The following is a 16,427-nucleotide window of genomic DNA, read 5'->3' on the forward strand; positions in this document are numbered from 1 at the left end:
GAGATGCAGCATCATGCGGCGTCTCATCAGGTTCTACGCTGTTTGCCAAGGCCTTTTTTCTAGACGCTAGGCATAAATGGGTTAATAAACACATGCCAATACGGAAAATTTCTAAAATAAATAAAGATTGAACTAAATTCTGCGCCCATACTAGAGAATCTATCCAAGTTCTTTGAAATGATATGTTGGAAATTATTCCTGGTGGAATCGTCCAATGGCTGGTGCATATAGAAATGTATGTGGTGCCAATATATCATGGCAGCTGCTGACCTAACACATGAATTCTTTTGCATGACCTTGTAGCTCTCTAGTGACCCTGGCACGACTCTTGCCTTAATGACACTGATGACCTTGACCAAAGCCACAATTTATGACACTCAAGCATTATGAAATAAATCATAGACGATACCAGTTTTCACTTTTTAAAAGTCAGACAGTGTTGAATTGTGTAACAAAATGTTGAGCTTCAGGAAAGTAGAAAAAATACAATTTACACACATTTAATATATGCTTTAATTAAAATACATTTAATCTTAATGTCATAAAGATATTCATTTAACGTTTTCATCTGTGAAATATATTCAACCGTTCTGTCAGTGAAATAATCTAATCTTTCTATAATTGAGATACACTCAACTGTTTTGTCAGTAAAATAATCGAACCTTTCTATCATTGAGATACATTCAACTGTTCTGTCAGTGAAATAACCTAACCTTTCTATCATTGAGATACATTTAACAGTACTGTTCTGTCAGTGAAATAACCTAACCTTTCTATCATTGAGATACATTCAACTGTTCTTTCGGTGAAATAAACTAACCTTTCTATAATTGAGATACATTCAACTGTTCTGTCAGTGAAATAATCTTACCTTTCTATGATTGAGATACATTCAACTGTTCCGTCAGTGAGATACATTTAACCTTTCTATTTGTGAGATTCATTTAACCTTTTTATTTGTGTGATACATTTAAATTTTCTATTTGTTAGATACATTCAACCTTTCTATTCGTGAGCTGCATATAAACATCCAGTCAGTGAGATATGTGAAACCTTTTACCGTGAGCTGCATTCAAACATCCCATCAGTGAGATATGTTAAACCTTTTACCGTGAGCTGCATTCAAACATCCCATCAGTGAGATATGTTTAACCTTTCACAGTGAGCTACATTTAAACATCCCATCAGTGAGATATGTTTAACCTTTCACTGAGAGGTGCATTTTACATCCCATCAGTGAGATATGTTTAACCTTTCACTGTGAGCTGCATTCAAACATCCCATCAGTGAGATATGTTTAACCTTTCACTGTGAGCTGCATTAAATATCCCATTAGGGAGATAGGTTTAACCTTTCACAGTGAGCTGCATTAAACATCCCATAAGTGAGATATGTTAAACCTTTCACAGTGAGCTGCATTTAAACATCCCATTAGTGTGATATGTTAAACCTTTCACAGTGAGCTGCATTTAAACATCCCATTAGTGAGATATGTTAAACCTTTCACAGTGAGCTGCATTTAAAAGTCCCATCAGTGAGATATGTTTAACCTTGCACAATGAGCTGCATTTAAACATCCCATCAGTGAGATATGTTTAAATTTTCACAGTGAGTGGCTTATAACCTTTTATCTGTTATATGCATATAGTCTCCTTTTAAAAATGCAACCAAACTATATTGCCCTTACACCAAATAATGACTTCCCCAATGTTAACAATATGGGGATGGCTTTTGGATCCTATCTAGAATATTACATTTTAAGTTAAACAAGGTCCTTGTAACAAAAAGCAGATTTCATTTGAACTACTTGCATTACATGTTTTCATGACAGTTCAGTGCAGGTTTATATCAAATTCAACATTCACAAAATAAGACACTTACCACGACTTTTGCTATAACTGCATGGGTTTGTTTTTAAAAAGATTGTTTCGGAAATGTCTTGCATGGTAAAATAAAATGAATGGCCATATGTCAAATATACGACATACTAACTCTGCCACATATTTATCATTATATTTATTTAACATGTGTGTATTTTATATTAATAAATCTAAGCCTCTGTGCTTCAAAATATTGGAATGTATTGACAAAAGCTAAAATATAAAGAAGAAAATTAATTGTGATGCAAACATTTGATCTTAAATTGTTTGTTAATTAATAAAATGAACAAATCCTTATTTATGATATAATGATTAATCATATAATTAACTCTAATATAATAATTAATCATTTTATTTGAAAATCAACAAAACCAACCAGCAAATGATAAAGTAGGACCTATTACAGTACAAATACATTCCATGCATTTCAGCATGGTTAACACCCAGCATTTGACTCTTATTACATGCTGTATAGCTATGACAGGCTGTCAATCATATCCACCATAATCCTGGCTGCCCTGCTCTCTAACCCCTGTAACCAACATACGCTCTCTACCTCCTACCAGCCCACATTGGTGTTCGACTCCTACATCGGCCATGTTCTTTCTCCCTCTGCAGTGCCCCAGTCTGACATGAAGCCTTCATCGACTCCATCCCGAGCCCCCCACGTGCCCTTAATGTACCCCAGCGTGTCCTGTGGCTCGAACTCAGAACCCCTTGATGGTGGTGGCTCCCAAGTCTCCCACGGCACACCCGCATTCTTTCCACCACCCCACCCTGCCTCGCACTCACCGCTCCAGACCCAGTCTAACTGGAATACCTTCTCATACCCATCCTCCATGCTGGAAGTGGTTGCCATGACATCAGAGATTGACACCCTTGACCTCACGGGCAGGGTCAAGGACGTTCTGCAGTTCAATAACTTAGGACAGAAATTGTTTGGGGAGGCAGTGCTTGGGCTGTCCCAGGGCTCTGTTAGCGAATTGCTGTCAAAGCCAAAACCCTGGCATATGCTCAGTATTAAGGGACGAGAACCATTCATCAAAATGCACCTGTGGCTAAGCAACCCAAATAATGTTGAAAGATTAAAAAGTTACCAAAATGAAATTAAAGGTATGCTAAAATAAGCTAAGAATTAATATTAATTAAAGGTTATGATAACATAATATTTCAATAGAGACTTCAAGGGTGTTTTTTTTTTACAGTGGATACATGCTGTTTTGTATATGCTTTTTATTTCAACTTCATGCAAATTTAAACATATTTAGATTCTGTATGATTTAATATTGAAACCATTTTCTTATTATTCAAAATTCTAAATGCTATTTATGATTTTTTCAGCTAATCGCAGAAGACGCCACAGCCTAGAGGATAGATATGATTCCTCTATTGCGTTGCCAAAGCGACCTCGTGTGTTCTTTTCTGAGGAGCAGAAGGAGCGTCTAAGGCAGGCGTACAACAGAGACCCTTACCCAAACCAGAGCACGATAGAGGCCCTGGCCAGTGCCCTGGGGGTGGGGGTTAAGACTGTGATCAACTGGTTCCACAACCACAGGATGCGTGCCAAGCAGCAGCAGCACTCTAGCAGTCCAACCACGCCGTACAGCGACTACAGTCAGTCTGGCATGGGTAAGGAGGAGTCTAATGATGACAACTCCAACAACAGCGACCTCTCCAGTTTCTCGGAGAACAGGGAAGCCCTGGCTGCGCTTGGGTTCCGGTTTATCAACTCAGACAACAACCAGTGGATGTTTCCTAAATTTGAACCGATGGCTTCGAAGTCAGGAAGTCAGGGTTCCGATAACATAGATGAAAGCGAAGGGGATGATGGTGATTATGATGAGATAGATGATGATGCCAAAGATGATGATGCTAATATTGCCAAAGATGTAGATAAAGACTCTGAGAATATGGAAATGGATAAAGATGAGTCGGGTTCAGAAGATTCTCCTAACGAGAAAAATGAGAATGACAATGGAGATGAGTTATTTAAAGGTCAGGTGTCCAGTGTGGTGCCCTCTGCAGGGGCCAACAGGCGAAAGCGATCTCACCCACAGTACGTGTCTGCAGGACGACACCTGGACAGGACAGTGAATATTACAACACAGGACAGAAGTGAGGAACACGATAGGGAGAACATGGATGGCCAAATCAGTTGTTTGGAGGTGAAAGAAAACAAAGAAAATGTTAACTGTCAGGAAGAGGGATCAGTTGAAAATGTAAAGCGAAATATAGATTCTTTAGAGGGTAAAACTAATTGCACAATTGAGGGTAAGCTGAGCCCAACACTTTCTTAGAACTTGGTTAATGTTGTGTAAACTATAGGGTTGTTGGCCCTGAAGGCAGCATTATAAAACATGTTCATTATTGCATTGATAACTCTACATCAGCACATGATAACTAGCAAACAATGTGATTGGCACATATTTGTTACGTGTGGCAGAGCTATCACAATAGCTCTTGCAGCTCAACGTTTGACTTTAGTTTGGAGTTAGTGATTTTTGCTTAGATTTACAAGATGCTCAGATGTTTATTGTATAAGTGTCATGTGCCATTAGAGGCATACAGCTTGTATAAGTGTCATGTGCATGAAGTAAAGACTTCTTGTAGTGGCAAAGAACACTAAGAGACGCTGCTGCCAGCAAATCTATTCCTTAAGATTTTAGTGTTCATTTTCTACAAGAACTTTGTATAATAGTGAAGTGGGACACAAATATTTGTGATTTTTAACTTACCCAGACACAAATTTCTACAAGTGCTGTTATTTTTTTATTACGAAGTATTATCTTTTTTTTACTTACAGTTTATTTATGTTGTAGACACTTATTAGTCTTTATTCAGACACAACAGTTTAATTTTGTTTCGTTGTGATGTGGACACAAAAGATTTTAAGTGTGTTTTATTGCTTTATAGTGATTATCAATGTTTTGACACTTGAGGGCAGTTGTATTGTTGGTTTTGCAATGGAGAGCAGGTGTTTTGTTGATGATGTGTTCATTTTACTCGTTGGCTCAGCCATATTGACTTGTTAATGAGTTGTTGCATGAAATATTCTATCCAAATTGTGGGATACAAAGGTGTATATAGTTATGTATAGGGGTGTATTGCTGTTATAGCGGAGTAAGGAAGTTCAGAATCATTTACGCCAAGTACCAGGATGGATCATCATGCTTGGGTGTATATTTCCAAACATCCAAACTTGATATTTCAAGCGGGAGGGTCAAGCCTTGTTATTTGAAGGCATCATCCAGCATGGTTTAAGGGAATTTACCTCCTTATTGCGCACCACCAAAAAACTTTATGATTTGTTACAGATGTTTTTGTTTCAATATGTCATGCTTGTGATGTTATTGTTGTCCCCTACCGGTGAAACTGGAGGGGGCTTTTGTTTGCGCTCTGTCTGTCACACTTTTCTGGATCCTTCGATAACTCTAAAAGTTCTTCATATTTTTTCATGAAACTTGAAACATGGATAGATGGCAATATGGAGATTATGCACGTCGTTTCATTTTTTTCCTACGTCAAGAATTCTGGTTGCTATGGCAAGCTAATAAAAAAAATAATTCTTAAAATGTTTGAGTTTCACCGGTAGGGGACCATATTGCTGGGCAATCTCTTGTTATAAACTTTTTTTTCTCAAACCCTGCTTGCAGAAAGCTTGTTATAAAGAAGTCACAATGGTCCAGTGTCCATGCGTGCCTCCAAGATTGTCTCGACTGTTACTGTGTCATTAATTGTGTAATTTCGAAGTAAATTTGACAAAGGTTCACCATCACAAGAAAACCTGTTGCAAAGAAAATCTGTCTCCCTCCATCAAAGTTCAACTTTTGCCAAAAGTAACTTTTTTTCAAGACTTGACAATATCACTTATTATGCATTTTTATAATAACTTGCCAAAAATATTCATCATCATAATTTACAAAAATTTGAATATGTGGAAAACGCATGCCACCCTTGTACAAAGGCCAAAGTCACACTTGAGACCAAAAGTTAAAATGAGTTTTATCATTATTTACAATGGGGTCGACATAACAGGAATATAGCTTTATAGGTTTTGTTTTTTCTAGGGTATTTAACTTGGTATAATAACTGTTTGACAAACACTTTTTATATTTCAGTGATCATTTATGTCATTATTCACATTTGAAAAACAGACTGTTTGATTATATGAATACTTTTTGTATGTGCAATGACAGTGTTTTGTGTTAACATATTACTCCTTAAGGTTGTTTTCATGATAGGAGTGCATAGTTATGTTAATGTATATTGTATGGGGAGAGTTATTTTTATAATGATTTTTTTACATTTTATTGATCCAAATTGTTGGCTAGTGAGTTAACAGAGAATAATAAGGTCTTGAGGTATGGACTCTTTCTCAGATGTTTTTCGTGCCATGTTGCATGTTAATATTAAGTTTTGTTAACTTAAATGTCCTCACTTGAGGCAGTGGAATCTGGTTAACTTAAATGTCCTCACTTGAGACAGTGGAATCTGGTTAACATGGCCATTATTTTTACCATTGGTATGCAGGCTGTTTGAAAATCAAAATAAATGTTGTACTAAGCTATACAAAACAGCTCAATGTTCAATCATTTAAACATTTTCACGTTATGCAATAAGGGCAGTTTGCAAGCCAAAAGGATTTATCAGATTGGTGAATTAATGTATCATGTATTCCCTATTGATCATGTGAGGTCAAGTGCACCAAATTGGCTACATATTGTGACTTTTCAAGGATGTGTTCAGGTTTTTGTGGTAGAATGTAAGGTCTTGATCTAGTTATCAATTAGCTTCTTAGAGGATTTAGGATAGAGATTCAACAAGTACATCATTCCAATGGCTGTGGTCCAAGTTTCCCAGTTTTTTCCATTTTAATCCATTATTTTGTTATGATGACCATTTTTTATTTGCCCTTCTTAATCATCTCTGTCAAGATTTAAAGACACCCTACAAGCAATCACTGCAAAATTTGACAAAGAATCTAACCTTGAATCTGCTTTTTTTTGGCACCACACTTGCTCAACCTCTGCCTATTTCAGTGTGTTTGGTGTACACTGATTGATTTTGAGAACTACACATTAACAGATTTCTATGTAACATTGTTTTCAAATTGTGCAAGCAAATGCAAACTTTCATCGAGCACTACTGCAGCTAATTTTTTTTGTACCAAGATAAGGATGAACATGTTTAAATATTGTTTGCCAAATTTTATGATCTTGAAAGATTTAATAACATTTGAGCCAAGTCATGCAAAATGGGTCTTATAAATAGGTGTCAAGTGTACCTTCAGACCAGCCTGTGCAATTGCTCAGTCCGTTTTAGGAGCTACCCTGTCTGCTATAAAGTCCATCAATCTTTTGGGGGCTTGTTATCGGACAGGGAAGCTCCTGACCAGACTACCTGTTAGCAGCCAGGACTTAAACTAGGCTGGCAGTAGATGGCATAAGACCCGTTTTCATATGACCCACATCATTTTTTATTATCGTTCTCTGAAAATATAGTTTTTCCCTTTGACCAGCTACCTTTCTTTTAAGTTTTTTACTCAAATTTGCTGAAAATGAGCGTGTACACTTTAACAAAGCAAGCTTCCAATCTTGCTCAAAAAGCATTTTCAATACTGTGCCATATTTGTATATTTAAAAAAAAAGTGATGTAGTAATACAAATCAGTTAATTTTATTTTTAAAAGGATTGTACTTTAAGAACTCAGTAATTTGTATTGGTTGTATATATTTTTGTCACAGCTTAATGTTTTGTTTGTATAATTGTTTTACTGATTTGCAATATGATATTTTGAAATATGTAAGTATTTACACCTTCATAAACATGTGAATTATGAAATGTTTTAAGTGTCAATATGTATATTGTGTTACAAATTTCCAATACAGTGTGAGCAGTGAGCAATGGTTTTCAGAAGTTGAAAATTGTAGGTTCATTATGAACATATACCAGGTATGTGGTATTTATCAATGGATCAATGACACTGTGAACAATAATTTTATAGTCGAACAGTTACTTCTTTCTACCATCAATAAAGGTATAATATGTTTGTCCATGGTTGACAAACTCTCTTAATTAATTTGGATTGACTAGTCCAAGCATGCTTCATGGTTGTTTTGTTGGGTGTAGTCATCGCTATGTTTTAATGTGTTCTTTGCTACATTTCAGATTTGAAATTAGCAAATCTCTGCCAAAATGTAGCTAATACAAATAGTGTTCATTTTATTTTGTAGCTTGTTTTATATACTTAGTGGTAAAAAAGCATTTAAATTTTATGTGTATATTTTTCTTTTTGTGGGAATTGTGCAAACATTTTTTGCGTGCGTTATACACTAAAACAGATACTTTATTTTAGTTTCTTCTACAAAGTTTTTATTCTTTGTTAACTATGTGTGCATTGTGTTGAAACTTATATAGACAATAATATAGAAAAATCCATTTAAGACGCTTCTACTTACAAAGACTAAGGATTAAAAAAAAAAATGTTTAAAAATATTTAACTATTGGAATACATTCATACAGTATATAGACGTTTAGGAATATAACTTGAGATGTAAGGGTACCTTAATAACATAAAAACAAAAAAACTTTGAATCAACCTAAATGAGTATTTAACTGTTTTCTTTATGCAACACTTGGAAAGTTTAGTTGTTGGTTTTTTAAGTTATATTAAATGCCATTAACTTATCTAGAATACAAATTGTGGTGCCTTTTGCAGGGTTCTCATTGGCCTTGAAAAGTCCTTGAAAATGAAGTTGCTCTTGAAAAGTTCGTTAATTGATCAGTTTTAGTTGTTCATTTATTAAAATACTTTTTTGAGATGTTTTACTGACAATAATACAGTTTTAAGTCTGTATAATCTGTGCATTATTTAAAAACAAAAAAACTAATGAAATTGCTACTGGTTTTCTTGTTCACACACTTTTAAATTTGTTAACATTAAAAATTATGATCAAGCAGCAAATACACTGGTTGATACTTTTTTGTAAACATAAATTAATATTTAATATCACCTTGAAAATCTTCAATCTGGCTTTGAAATTTTCTTGAATATTGTTCTATGGCTTGAGAATGAACCTTGCTTTTGAATGTTTTTTAACCTCACAACATTACAACTTCCTATGTGTTTGTGAATCACATGATTCAGAAAGGATATTAGTACTTTTGTTTGTGCAATACAACATCAGAGTAGTCATGGATGTGTTCAGTTGGATTGTTTTTCCTAAGCAATCTTTCACTTGTGTTCTAAGTTAGCTTTCTAGACTTTTGAAAATAATAATGTTTTTTAACAAACGTAGCTGTTGCCAGTTCATCAAGCATGTAAGGCCCATTTGTCTAACATTTGTTAAGGTTGTTCATTGTTCATTATTGTTCATGATCAAGCATTTCGATCCTTGTAGTTATTTGTTGTTCCTATGTTACTCACTTTCAACTGAAGAAAATGGAAGCATACTTTTGGTCAGCATCAAATAAACATAGAGAAACTTATATAGTCATCAACAATTGACAACAGTTTGTTTTAATCGGCATAGTTTTACCGTAGCTAGATTATGTTTGCTCACTATTTACATAATTGATTGTTTATATTGACAGTCTTCCTCAACTATTCAAAATCAAAGAAGTTGTTTTCCTATTAGATGTTTGAATATTTACTCAAAACATGTGTTGTATAGCAAGCAAACAAGACCAGGCATATGATTTGGTAGAATTCAGTAGTTCTGAATCTATATATATGTATTCAAAATTTCACGAATAATACAAAAGATACGTATACCAGGGCTGAATTTAAATATGTGAAACACAAACTAAATATTGTCATCAATATTTAGAAAAGGATCATTATAAAAAAACACATCAGAAGTAAATGAAAATTAATATTGATAACTGAGTAATTTTTTAGTTATTATTTCTGTTTCCAAATGTTGTGTTTTCTTTTATTGCTGACTTAAATTTATGTAAATGACAATCAAGAACATTATTTTATGCAATGTTGTAGCAAAACATGTAAATAACTTTTCTGCATGTTTTGTTGAAGTATGTCAGAATGTGTTAATCGTTTGCAAATACTGCTGTCCGAGTCAGTGTTTTTGGCATTTCACAAATTGCTGAATCCTGAATAGTTGTTGGACATAATGACCTGTATTTTTGTAATTTGCATCAGATTTTTTTCTTATAGTGAAGCTTTTAAGTATAGTAAGTAGTTATTTTTCACAAATATCAATTACCGTATCTTTTTTCAGTAGTTTTGCAAACATTTCAAAGGAATCAAATACCCCAGCAGGTTTTGATAATATTTCATTACTAGAAGAATTTGAATAGCAGAGTCACTGCATGTATACATGTGTGTTTGTATTCTTCTTCTTATTTTAATATTGATGGCTTCAGTATCCATTGTGTATGTGCATGTCCTCTGATTGCATTTAATAAGTAGCCAAAATGGTTGTTTTTATAGCAGCCTTGCCAACTTTGGTACAAAAGCTTTTATTGATGTACATAGATTGTTGTACTCCAAATTATTGTACAGATGATGTAGCACGGATGCTTTAAGATGTGTTCATGTATTTTTGCTTTCATTAACATAACATATTATTGCTTTTAAGTAATATTCTTCTGTGCTTAATATATTTTGATTTTGTGTCATTGTTTTTATTTTTTCTACAAAGTGAGCTACTTTGTTTACCGTTATAAGAATACATTGAATTAAGGTTGAAAAAAACATTTGAACACTCATTTCTATGATTTGAATGGAAGCCAGTTGGTTTTCTTTTGCATGGAAAAAAATAAATGCATTTGTTTAAATTTTATACATACTGCCGAATGTGAAAATATAGCTTTGATATCAATTGTGCTATGTATTTTATGTTTAAAGGTTTATATAGATTGTAAAAAGTTGTATATTTTGTTGATTATAGAGCATATATATATCTTAAGTTGTGCATGTAATTGTCTTGTAAATAGCATCCAATGTCAAAAAAGATACATATAATGAAGCATTTTTGTGTGACAGTGTATCACATTGGATAATATTTTGGAGTATGTAGACAACACTAGCCAAAGACTTTTTACTTGTTGATTCAGTTGCTTGTTATTTTATAATATTCACATTTATTACGCTTTAATTCTGTTGCAATTATACATGTTTGTTTCAAGGCTTCATTAATTTTTATTTCATTTACTGTGCATTTTTCTACTCAGAAAACCTGATTTTATTTGGTTTGGTCATTAATTCATATAACTTATATACAAGACACACACTTACTTTAAAATACTTGATCCTATTTTCACAATCATTCATGTTTTGTCATTAACATGTGATAACTTGGAGGTCAAGGTCATTGATATGTTTTGTTCAGTTACATTCTAAATTGCGTTAATTTCCATTTTCGGCCATTATCTACAAAATTTGTAAACACACAAGATTTGACAAAAAGGCTGATCATTCCATAGATTTGAGTAAAAACAGGAGTACAAACTCAGTTGGGACATTGCATTGATTAGCGTAGGAACTAGCTAAAAATAGAAACATTTCTATATTTTTTACCACTTGTATCATTGAGATCATGTTTGTCATGAACAGCTCAATTTGTTTATATAAACAGTATTTTTAACCAGAGATCTTACTGTGTTGGTTTTTTAAATCTATATAGTTGTGTTGTACAGATATTTATGTGCGTTTTACCTGGTTGTTCGAACTTGACACTAGACATGTAATCTGTGTACAAGAAATTACTCTAACAATTTTAAAATATATTATATATATATATTTATATGTATTAACAAACTTAAAGTTAAAATTTGTTCAAGATTTTGTAAAGACTAGCAATAAATTCTGAAGTTGTTGAGAGATTGTATCTACAATAATTAATAGGTGAATGTTTATTTCCTGTGCACAGACACACTGAATGTTAAATTGCGTGTTAGCAACAGTGTCTAGTCTGGAAAGTTTTTACCATTATGACCTTGGAGTTGTCCCTGTCCTACATGTGGATATGGCCTTTCTTTGGTTTTGCCTTGAAAAGTTGTGGCTAGTCTACATCAATTAACACAGTAAAATACAAAAAATACAAGTTTTGTGATCCAGCTTAAAATATCCTGGTGATACATAATGGGTTGAAATTTTGCGTTAGTTTATATTGATTGAGAACTATTTGTATTACATAACAAGCAAGTTCTTTAAACTCATGTTATCCTACCAATAATATCAAACTGACTATATTTATTTGACACTATGTAAGCTTTGGAGAAAAGTGGTTCAATGCTTGCGTTTTAAGTGTCGTCCCGATAGGCTTATCAGGGACAACACATGACGCCTCAACTTGATTTTGCTAAGAAGAGACTTCTATTGAAACGAGAAAAAAAACATAAAAGGGGAAAAAAATGTTCATTGGCAGCATGTAGGGTGGGGTGACCCATTGTGTCAACCAACGTGTACAAGTTGTATTCTTTAATGTTAAATGTCTACAAATTAATTATCGTGTATCCTTCAGGTGCTTCATTCAAATTAATAAAAATATTATGTTACCATGGTTTTCCTTGTTGTTTTTTTGAGTAGTATGTAAGTATGGAACACTATTCACACAGACGTCTGGTATTTATTATGTTTCGCCAAGGTAAGTTTGTCTCATAGAATTGAAACAGAAATATTTCCTTATTTAATCCATGTTTCAAACGCCTTTGAAATTTGGCCTCCAAAAAATAAGAATATAAAGTTGTCGTTTGTTATTTAGATAATAGATTTAGCTTAACTGATTAATTTGTAGTATTTGTTGTCTTTAAATGTAAGTACAAGGATGTTTTTAGCTTGGCTGTTTTCAGAGAAAACCCGAGGTATTGTCATAGCCAGCTCGTCGTGTCGTCCGCCGTCCGTGCCGTGCTAAAACCTTAACATTTTGTGAAGGTTTTGAACATTGGCTCTAAAATCAAATTGCTTCCACCTACAACTTTGAAACTTTATATGTAGATGCACCTTGATGAGTTCTACACGCCACACCCATATTTGGGTCACTAGGTCAAAGGTCAAGGTCACTGTGACCTCTAAAAAAAATAAAATCTGCCAAGCTTTAATTTCTTAAAAAATGCACCCGCAGCCTAGCGTGGCACCCGTTATGCGGTGCTTGTTCATAGGTTGATGATGGTCATTCTTTTAGCTTTACACAAATATTTTATACAAATATATGGTTTATTCTGTGTCTTTGGTAAACATGTTTCATTTATTGCCAATGATGACATTCAAAACTGATGGGAGCCTAGCCATTGTTAAATCCTTTCCTAAAAACCAGGGTTTTGTGTGTGTGTATAATTTAGAGGTTTTGGTGAAAAGAGTTATTGTTTGTATTATTTTTATTAACAAATTCATCTTGTAAATAATTTTAAAACGAACATTGTGCTAAATATTGTCTTAGACAATATTTGTATTGGTCTTGAACTTTGAAAATGTGATTAAAAGTTTAAATAGACATGCCACCAAATGTTTTAAGTCGTTAAATTGCCAGTTTTTCTTAATTGATAAAATAATGTCACTTGTCACAATGAAAACGTCAAAGCGGCATCATCACATGTCATGAAAGTTAGGTATAATTAATTTTCATTGTGTATTAACAAACGTTTATACTGTTATGAGCAAATAACTGCTTACTAAATTAAGGATGGGAGGTGACAAGAGCCGATCATTTGCTTGTGTTGAATATGAAACCAAGCTCAAACTATGAAATTCTTGTGTCAAAGTGGGGTAACATCACCTTGGTAAAACACGGCTGAACACTGTCCCCAGGCATAATGGCTAAATTTGATTTACAAACAGTTGTGGGTTATTAATTCTGAACATGCCATGTCAGTCTGTCAAATCGATGCTTATGTTTCAATTATGTAAATTTTAGGCTGAAGCATACAATAATTTATTAATACATGTACCTCGTAAACACGTGTTTTGCATACTTTGATTGATTTATGGTTTCCAAATGGTATAAGCACATTTAAGACAAAAAAGAACTTGTAATCGAGACTGATTTTTCTTGTTAAAGCAGGTCTTAAAATTCTACTTCTGCTGTCTTTTTAGCTCATCTGAGCACAATGTGCTCATGGCGAGCTTTTGTGAACTGCTTTTTGTGCGGCATGCTGCGTCAACATTTGGTCAGAAGATTTGTTCCAATGCTATTTTGGACGAGTTAGAAAATGATTCCGGTTGGTTGAAAAACAAGGCCACCAAGGGGGCAGGTTATTTTTCCTCATATGGCTATACTTAGAACTTGTTAAAACTTTAAAGTTCACATTTATAGTCCAATCTTCATAAAATTTGGTCAGATCATTTGTGCCAATGATATCTTGAAGGAGTTTGAAAATGGTTTCCGTTGCTTAAAAAACATGGTCGCCATTGGCAAGGACATTTTTCCTTAAATGGCTATAGTAAAACCATGTTTATACTCCGATCTTCATGAAACTTGGTCAGAAGATTTGTCCAAATTATATGTTGGATGTGTTAAAAAATTATTCGGGTTTGTTGCCAGGGGACGGGGATTTTTCCTTATATGGCTATTATAAAAACTTGTTAAAACTATAAAAGTCACATTAATAGTCCAATTTTCATGAAACATTGGTCAGAACATTTGTTCTAATTATATCTTGGATGAGTTTGAAAGTGGTTCTGGTTTGTTGAAAATCATGGCTGCCTGGGGGTGGGGCATTTTTCTTACATGGCAATAGTTAAACCTAGCTAACACTCTAGAGGCCACATTTTTTGTCTGATCTGCATGAAACTTAGTCATAGATTTTTCCCAATCCTATCTTAGGCAGGTTCAAAAATATTTCCAGTTGGTTGAAAAAATGGCTATAGTAAAAACTTGTTATCACTCTAAAATTCACATTTATTGTCTAATCTTCATGAAACTTGGTCAGAACATTTGTTTTAATGGTATCTTGGATGAGTTCAAAAATGGTTCCGCTCTGTTGAAAATCATCGATGCCAGGGGGCGGGGAATTGATCCTTAAATGGCTATAATAAAACCTTGTTAGCACTCTTTAAGTTACATTTATAGTTCACTCTTCATGAAACTTGGTTCAGAACATGATCTTTTTGTTCTAATGATATCTTGGGCTGCACAGAACAGGTTAGTTCCTTTGTATCTCAGGTGAGCGACAATGGGTCTTTCAGTCCCTCTTGTTCTATTATGGTGAACTTCAATTTGTTTGTTAATTAAAAAAAGATTGTGTTCAACAATATCTTAAAAAGATGTGCAATTATTTAAATTTATTCACAAAATAAAACACAGCTTTATTTGTGTGACCAAAAATTGCCATGAAAATAAAGATGTTCAAGATGTGTAATGAAATTTTAGAAACAAGTAGTGATGCTTATTATTTTTTGCCATTACCTTTAAAATGGTAAATTCACAAATAGTAAATCCCTTATTTGGTATTAAAAGCACCTCTCAAATTACAATCTGTGTGCATGATTCACTCTAGAATCACCACACACATTGTAAAAGACTCATCACATAGACTTATGCTTCCAGAAAGACTCATCATATAGACTTATAATTTCAGTAAGACCAATCACATAGACTCATGATTAACGTAAGGCTCATCAGATAGACAAATGATTAAAGTTATAAGGCTCATCAGTTAGACTCATGATTAAAGTAAGGCTCATCAGATAGACACATTATTAAAGTAAGGCACATCAGATCGACTCATGATTAAAGTAAGGCTCATCAGATAGACATATGATTAAAGTAAGGCTCATCAGAAAGACAAATGATTAAAGTAAGGCTCATCAGATAGACAAATGATTTAGGTAAGGCTCATCAGATAGACTCATGATTAAAGTAAGGTTTGTCAGATAGACTCATGATTAAAGTAAGGCTCATCAGATAGACAAATGATTGAAGTAAGGCTCATCAGATAGACAAATGATTAAAGTAAGACATAGACTTCATTATCAGAATTCCTTGTCCTTCAAAGATTTATTACAAGTTAAATATGATGACATGTATAAGCATTATTTATTTAGGCAGATGTAATTATAAGTGATATGTTTGTACCTAGAATATTTGAACATTGTTGTTAAAAATTGGTCTTATAACATATGCTTAAAGTGCAGTCTGGTCTGGAGCTACCTTGTCTTCTTATTAGACCACCAAACCTTGCATGAATATATAGCATACAGCATAGTTCCTCACAAGATTGAACAATTGTATAGGCTTTTTTGGAGCTTGTCCATTTTTTCACAAGATGCGAAGTCATAAAAGTCTTTCATTCTTATGGTCATAATTATAATGACATGAAATTATGGTAAACCTCATTAAAAAGGTTAGACATTCAATTTTACATTCAATGTTTATACATGGATTGTAATTTGAAGTGTAATTTGAAGTATGATTGACTACAAGTGTTCATGAATGTGCGCGGAATGAAAGAGCATTGTGAAGATGCCATTCATCATGGTGTATTTTATTGCAGATAATTACTGTCAAAATTGTGTGTACTTTCATGTTCACCATTAATATTTAATGGCTGATTGTGATACTGCTCTAAACTCAAAGGAGGTAAGTAA

The 16,427-nt window shown here is 33.7% G+C and overlaps 1 protein-coding gene across 6 annotated transcripts in view; it reads left to right on the top strand.

Moving 5' to 3' along the window:
• The window catches only part of LOC127837709 (protein CASP-like), a 149,619-nt gene that overhangs the window by 112,801 nt on the left and 20,391 nt on the right, over positions 1-16,427 (top strand). For 3 of the 6 annotated variants that reach the window (XM_052364991.1, XM_052365013.1, XM_052365002.1), the window contains exons 16-17: positions 2,499-2,993; positions 3,222-12,400. The exons of 1 other annotated variant lie outside the window; for it this stretch is intronic. In XM_052364991.1, the coding sequence (XP_052220951.1) occupies positions 2,499-2,993; positions 3,222-4,177 (1,451 nt within the window). In that variant the 3' untranslated portion in view covers positions 4,178-12,400. Of the gene's footprint in view, positions 1-2,498; positions 2,994-3,221; positions 12,401-16,427 lie in introns of those variants that run through there. 2 more of the 6 variants (XM_052365021.1, XM_052365028.1) reach the window with 1 other exon arrangement.

This window comes from Dreissena polymorpha, chromosome 1 (assembly GCF_020536995.1).
Source record: "Dreissena polymorpha isolate Duluth1 chromosome 1, UMN_Dpol_1.0, whole genome shotgun sequence".
NCBI classification, from domain to species: domain Eukaryota; kingdom Metazoa; phylum Mollusca; class Bivalvia; order Myida; family Dreissenidae; genus Dreissena; species Dreissena polymorpha.